Source organism: Haplochromis burtoni, unplaced genomic scaffold (genome assembly GCF_018398535.1).
Source record: "Haplochromis burtoni strain Fernald_Lab_line unplaced genomic scaffold, NCSU_Asbu1 Contig_61, whole genome shotgun sequence".
NCBI lineage: Eukaryota > Metazoa > Chordata > Actinopteri > Cichliformes > Cichlidae > Haplochromis > Haplochromis burtoni.
This window is the reverse complement of record NW_024582422.1, coordinates 55,134-62,040: the sequence shown is the minus strand read 5'-3', so window position 1 is coordinate 62,040 and position 6,907 is coordinate 55,134. Positions and strand designations below refer to the sequence as shown.

At 44.1% G+C, this 6,907-nt stretch overlaps 1 protein-coding gene across 1 annotated transcript in view; it reads right to left on the bottom strand.

Annotated features, from left to right (window-relative positions):
- nrd1b (nardilysin b (N-arginine dibasic convertase)) overlaps nucleotides 1-6,907 on the bottom strand; it is a gene marked incomplete in the record, with an annotated part of 20,639 nt that overhangs the window by 6,529 nt on the left and 7,203 nt on the right. Inside the window, 8 exon segments of the mRNA XM_042221110.1 lie at nucleotides 394-521; nucleotides 1,208-1,358; nucleotides 1,734-1,785; nucleotides 2,648-2,767; nucleotides 3,106-3,192; nucleotides 4,064-4,187; nucleotides 4,284-4,388; nucleotides 4,619-4,673. Of these exon segments, the coding sequence (XP_042077044.1) occupies nucleotides 394-521; nucleotides 1,208-1,358; nucleotides 1,734-1,785; nucleotides 2,648-2,767; nucleotides 3,106-3,192; nucleotides 4,064-4,187; nucleotides 4,284-4,388; nucleotides 4,619-4,673 (822 nt within the window).

Below are 6,907 nucleotides of genomic sequence, written 5' to 3'. Positions count from 1 at the left end.
AGGGGAGAGGGAGGGGAAACAGGAGGACAAAGGAGGGGGGAACAACTAAGCTGTAGTGCCTTTTCACTGTGCAATACTTTTTGTTAATAACCAAATGTAAAGTTCTATCTTATCTTATCTTCTTAAATGTACGAGCCCACATACTTACATCAGTGAGCATGCTCTGACTGAGCACGGGGCAGAGAACATGAAAACAGCTTGATGGAAATCACTGGGAATCGTTTATTTGATGGAAAAGTTTCTGATTAGCTTATTAAAATGTGACACGATTTGCTGTTAAAACAGAACAGAACTGGTTCAGGAGCAGCTGTGCCTCAGAAGGTCATCCACTAATCACTGGTTCAACCCCTCGCTCCTCTAGATACTGAACTCAAAAGGCCTGTGTGGACGTACTTGCCCAGCCTGTCCGGCTTGATGAGGATATTGAAGTAGGTCTTCTTCAGCTGCTCTGAGAACATGGTGAAGACGCTCGGCTCGGTGCTGAAGTCTGACAGCTGATCCACGATCAGGTGCAGCAGCAGCTGGAAGGAAAACAAAGCAGCTGAAATGATGTTTAACACTCCGACTCGCAGATATCAAACCAACTTCATTATTGTGTGCTTTCATCTTTAACTAACAGATACCCTCACAGTCAAGCAGCATCGAACTACTCTCAGCAAAATTCAAACCTTCACAACAAAAAAGCTGATGAGACCTGCATAGAGCACTCACCCATGTGTTTTGTAGAGACTTTTATCTTTTGGAGATTATTTTTTTCTCTGTGTTATTGTAGGTCTCTATACTACAATATAGAACGTGTTGAGGCGACTGTTGTTGTGATTAGGCGCTGTATAAATAAAATTGAATTGAATTATCAGAGAGACCGGCACTCACAGTTCCTGAAGTTTGTGAGAATTCAGTGACACGAAGACGGTGGGATTTTATTTTATGGGGCAACCCTTCAGTAGTTTATCACATGTGACTGGTGATGATTGAAGTTTAAGTTAATTTAGAAAAAGCTTTAGTATAAATAAAGGTGAGCAGGTACTATATAAGTACCTACTCATCTGCAGGACACTTCCTGCAATCTTTGGTTTTCAGAATAAAGAAGTTAAAAGCAGAGACGGAGACTGTCAGAGCTGCAAGTGCTGACTCTGCAGGTTCATGCAGAGCAGGAATAACCTTCATACCATAATGTGTGTGTCTGAGTGTCTGTGTGTGTCCTCACAGGCAGTTTGTGGTTGAAGCCTTTCAGCCGGATCATCAGTCCGTGCTCTCCGGCCACCAGTTTGTACTCCAGCTGAGCCACGTCGGCCTCGTAGGCCGGCTCTGCCAGGTTATGAGCCAGGATGTTCACGAAGAGGTCGAAGAGAACCAGGCTGAGGAGGAGGAGAAGAGAGAGAGAGATGCCTTCATTATCATGATCATCATCGTGATCATCTCAGAGTGTGAATGAACTGCTAGATCTGAATTCTTTACGTGTCCGTTTGAACCACGTCAGACCGAGCGCAGCTCTCACTCTGAGCATTGATCGCCACGCTCTGCTCACCTCTCTGTTCATAACTCAGTGACTGCATCGACAGATTTAGAGACTTTAGTGAGGCTCAGCCCACTCTCCATCTGTGCCGCTCAAATTTAACAAATGCTGAATATGTAGCACACAAAGCTATGTTTGTGTCAGTCACTGTTTCCAGGTAACACTGTGCTGCACTGCAGGTGGATCTAATATGTTCAGGTGTGCCGGTGGCTCTTACTTCTCTGGGCTCTTCTGGATCATCGGGGAGATCAGGTGGAAGCGAATGTAGGCTGAAATAAAAACACATCAGTGATTATTTATCCAAACAGATTCTGATACAGCTGACTGTTTCCAGCTGTTATTGTCTTGCTGATTCGTGTTTTGTGTAACTGTAGGTATAAATACAGTTTTTAATTGAGCTGACATCACACTGCATCACTCTTATTTGGATAAAGTGTAATGACATCAAGTGTCCACAAGACACTGCTGTTCCACCTGCTTCCGATCAGGCATGTCCTGATAAAATTGAGCTTTAATGCCTGAGCAGTTTTCAGGTGGATAGTTTAAACTGGTCTGTCTGATTAAACCAGTATAGATCTTATTTATGGTTTAAACTTGGACTGAAACACTGACTGAAAGTTTTTACTCTGCAGGTCGTCATCTTTGTGCTCAGTGCCTGAAGATGCTGCAGACTCAGCAGAGGTCAGACTAGCACATTAACTCCTCTAACTCTGCCGCACTCGCTCACTGTCAGACACAGACTGTAAATAAAGCTGGAAGCATTTCCTTAAACCCTTTCTAATGTCCAGGAGGGGGCGACTCCTGTGGTTGTAAAAAGAAGTCTGTCTGGACAGAAGTCTATAAGGAAGTGACCCTCCTGCTCAGCTGCCTCTGAGTTCAGGAAAGTCTGTCCTGATAAGTTTCTGGTGTTAGGTCTAAATCACTAAAACACAAACTTCATTTTGGTCCCGTTAGAGTCGCAAAAGACCAGGCAACAGGAGAGGATTCAGGGCGGGGCTAAACCGTGATGGCTTTTTTGTCTTACATGAAGGTAAACGTGAGATTATTTGGTTCTGAATTGTTGGTTGGTCCAAACTTTGGTTTCCCTTTTCTGGTTCAGCTCCATCAGCAGACCTGGCCGGCCCAGCTCACCTTTGGGGATCTTGAACTTGTTGTCCTTCTTGTACCACAGACAGCCGCGCTCGCTGTTCACAATCCTCACAGGATACTCTGTGTCCGGACAGTCAGACGTTTTCAAGGTGAAATCCGTTGCTGCAGAAGCGACAAAAAACCCAGAAGATTGAGTTTATTGGTTGTCAGTAATGATGCTGTGATGACTGAAACACTGAAACGTACTGATGTACAGCTTTACGCTGTGATGTTACAGGATGTAGAAATTGGGTTTTTTTTTGTTATTTAAATTCTTAAATCCTGACTGATTTCAGATCTAAACTTCTCCGAAGGCTGGAAACTTGTTCCCGGCTTTGCTGTAGGAGTCTAAGATGCACATCTGAACTTTTCAGCCTTCAGCTGATCCTAAATCAGCTTGATGTGGACTCAGCCTGAGCTGCTATTCATCATCTGAAGCTGCCAAATGCGTTTACACTGACCGATGAATTTGTTCTCAGCAGGCAGGTGGAGTTCAGGGTTGAGTTCGAAGTCTCCAGCCCAGCGCTCAGCCCACTCCTCTGGGATATCTGACGAGACAAAACAAACACACCCACATTTAGCGACAAACAGGAAGCAGTCACAGGGTCAGACTGTCACCGCTGAGGACCCCCTGAAACTTTAAACTCTGCGCTAACTTCACACCACTTAATTCTGATTGGCTTGTCCGGTCACTTCCTGTTTCCTGTGAAGACTTTGCAGTAATGGCGATGATGAAGACATTTGTGAACAAAGAAGCAGGTTTAACGGCAGATTTCTTCAATCATCTTTATTATGATGAAGAAACAGGAGTGCTGCAGTTTGCATGTTCCTCCTCTCACAGCCCAAACACAAGCATGTTTGGTTCACAGCCGAATCAGCTGTACATGAAAACATAAACAGCTGATTTGCATTTAGTCTAAATTACACTGGATCTGGCTTTTTTAAAATTTTGAGCTATCAGGCTGCTGTACGTTTATTATTACGTTATTTATTATTTTAAATTTGAGACATTTACACAAACAGGTAGGACTCAAAGTCGCCTTCACAGCTTTACTCTGTTTCAAAGCAGACATTTACTCCATAAATGATTTAAAATCGCACGTATCAGTAATGTCGACACAACAAATTTTGCAGCTTCATGCACACAAACGTTTGTTGTTATTTTGTTCAACTGTTTGCTGAAAAACTAAACTAAACAGTCGTTTTACCTCAGACCTCCACGTTCTCGAAGGTGAAGTTTGATGTTACTATAGTAGCGTATAAAAATGGTCTGTGTGAGTTAAGTGATGAAAATAATAAGCGCTTCATGCCCTCCCAACACGACGACCTCCCCCTGCCTCAGGGTTAGGGTTAGCTTTTAGCTACGCGCTCCTTGGTGCAGACTAACAGAGCAACTGTGCTGTGGTTAAAGCGTCGTACCCTCCACGCTGTAGCAGGTACCGAACCATTTCTCTTTGAGGTGGCAGCAGCCTTCGTTTTCCGGCGACAGCAGCAGCAGATTCGCTCTGTCGGGTTTCAGCAGGGACAGAGCGGCGTTGATCACCTGACAACACAAACAGTTCACTGAGAGCGTAAACTCTACACAGGACAGATTACTGCACTGATTCTGGATCAAGATCCGGATCACGGTGATGCTCACCTGGGGGTCGTACTCGAACATGAGCTGGTCTCCGGTCAGGAAGTCCTGTTTGGGAAACAGCTGCATGTTCTCGCAGATGTTCTCCACAAACTCGATGGGATCCGTCTGCCGAACACAATTGGAAGTGAGCGTTTCACAGAGAAAGACAGTAAAGAGTGAAGCTCATCATGAGGAGTTACACAACGCTTGGCTCTATCGTTTCTGTCCTACTCTGTCTCTGCTGTCCCTGACGAAGCGCCTTCTCCTCCTCTGAGTGTCTACCTTCAGCCTCTGCTCTCCTCCCTGAGCTCACATCACTTCAGCCTGACTGTGTGTCTGTGGTGCAATACCTCTACCTGTTCCTGGTAGTGGAACTCGTTGGCTTCGATCTTCTGAATTTCCTCATAGATCCTGAAAAATAAAGAAAGCAGAAACAGAGGATTTCTTTGTCATTCAGACAAAGAAAAAGAAATAAAAGCAGATAAAATAAAATGATCTCAGAGCTCGGTGACTTCGTCCCAGATTAATGCTTAAAAAGATTTTTTTCCTGGACGTCATTTTTCACAAAGTTTAATGACATCATAGCTTCCTCGACAAGTGTCTGGCTCCTCCCACCAGAAGTGCCATGTCCCCTCATCACATAACATCTGACTTCAGTGTGTGATAAGAACTCTGCCCTTCACTGAAGTTCTGTTTAAGCATCTTTTACAGAAGAAAATTAACAATAAATCGATCCAATTACGGTGCTTTTCATTACAGATGGGATTTTCTGATTGGATGTGGTACTGCAGACTGTGTGTCTGTTAGTGTTAGTTTATCTAATGAGTTTTAGTTTGATTAAAGCCGTTCCACAGTTTTATTCTCAGACTTCAAAATAATCCTTCCTTATGTTAAACTGGGTCTAGCCCTGCGGTTCATCCTGTCTGAAAAGTGATGCTTTAGCTCCTCCCACTCCAATACAACTTTCTTCTGATTGGACAGCTTCTGAAAGCCTGCAGAGGGGCTGGAGCTTGTTAGCACAACCCACTCATCTGGCCAGTGTGAAAGTTCTAAAAATCAAACTGAACCTGAACCTCCTCAGATCCATCTGAACACGCCAGAGTCTGAACCTGCAGCAGAAACTGTAGATCTTCTCTCATTTCTGAGCGTGCCGTGTCTGAAAGAAATCTGTGACACGGTGATGTCAGTTCACCGAGGTAACGAGCAATCTGAGCTGCTGGCTCACAGAGACTACTACACATACACTGACCTCGTTATTACTACGGTTTAATATGAACATCCAGCACTGCAACAGCAGATACAAAGGAGCAAAACATGTATGATGCCTGTATGGTGTATCGGAATGTGAGCATGTGCAGCTGAGTCTCTAAACTCTAAATAGACAACTTAGGTTAAGTGATGTGTAGAAGAAAGATCCTGTCCAGTGTGGGTGTGGTTTTCAGTGAGAGGATGCCTCTTCCTCACTAAATGCTGTAGCAACACGCCGCACGAGGACGAGGGAACAGTAAGTTCAAACTATCAGACGCTCATGGATCATTGCATGGATCATCTCAGCATGCTGCTCACAATGATACAGAAACTTACATAGAGATAAAAGAGAAACGACACAAACATGTTTGTAGATTTAAAGATGAGTGACGGTGGACGCTGAGTGGATGGTGTGCGGTGGCGTGATCATACATAAATACAATGTCAGCAACAACACACCTGATTTTCAACAGAAGAATGGTGTAATGGAGACATCTGCTGAGCTCTCACTTTTCAACCAAACGTGACAGATTTTAGCTTCTACGTCTGAGCCAATCAGATGTCAATTAGAGCTCTAATCAACAGGAAGCTGCTCAGAGGGAAAACAGGAAGTCACAGCTGGAATTGGGCTAAATTCACACCTTTGGAACAGCTTGCAAAGATGACTTATAGTCTTTCAACAACAACATAAATCCTAAATAGAATTGTTTTTAAATGATGATGACCAGATTTGACCTAGAAAGCATTGTCTATGGACGTCTGCAGCTGAGATGGGAATTAGGTTTTTAAGCCTGACCTCTGCTGGGGGCCCAGAGTCTGCAGCATCTTCAGATACTGGAACACAAAGTGGACGACCTGCAGAGAGAACAGCAGCATGGTGAGGCCCCAAACCTAAGCTTTTACATCAGCAAACACATTTTTGTGTGTGTGTGAGCATGTACTCATATCTTTGTGGCAACCAAAAATTTGAAGTTTGAAGGCATTTTTGAGACTCAAAATGTGGTTTTAGTGTCAGGGTTACAGTTAGGTTATGGTTGTGGTTACGGTAAGGAGCTAGGGAAAGCAAGATATGTCTGTGTTTATAAGTGTGTGTGTGTGTGTGTGTGTGTGTGTGTGTGTGTGTGTGTGGCAGAGATGTCTGTGGGTGCTGGGCTGTTTTAAATAGTGAGACCGGCCTTTGACAGAACACCATCCTACTCCCATCTCTCCATCTCCATTACTCTCACTGAACTGTCACTACGCACAGACACCAAAGTTCACACAGGTACACACACATCACACACAACACAACACACACACACACACACACACACACACACACACACAACATCAGCAGCACACACACACACACAAACACACACATACAGTTGGGGGTTTTCAATATCTTGCTTTTCACC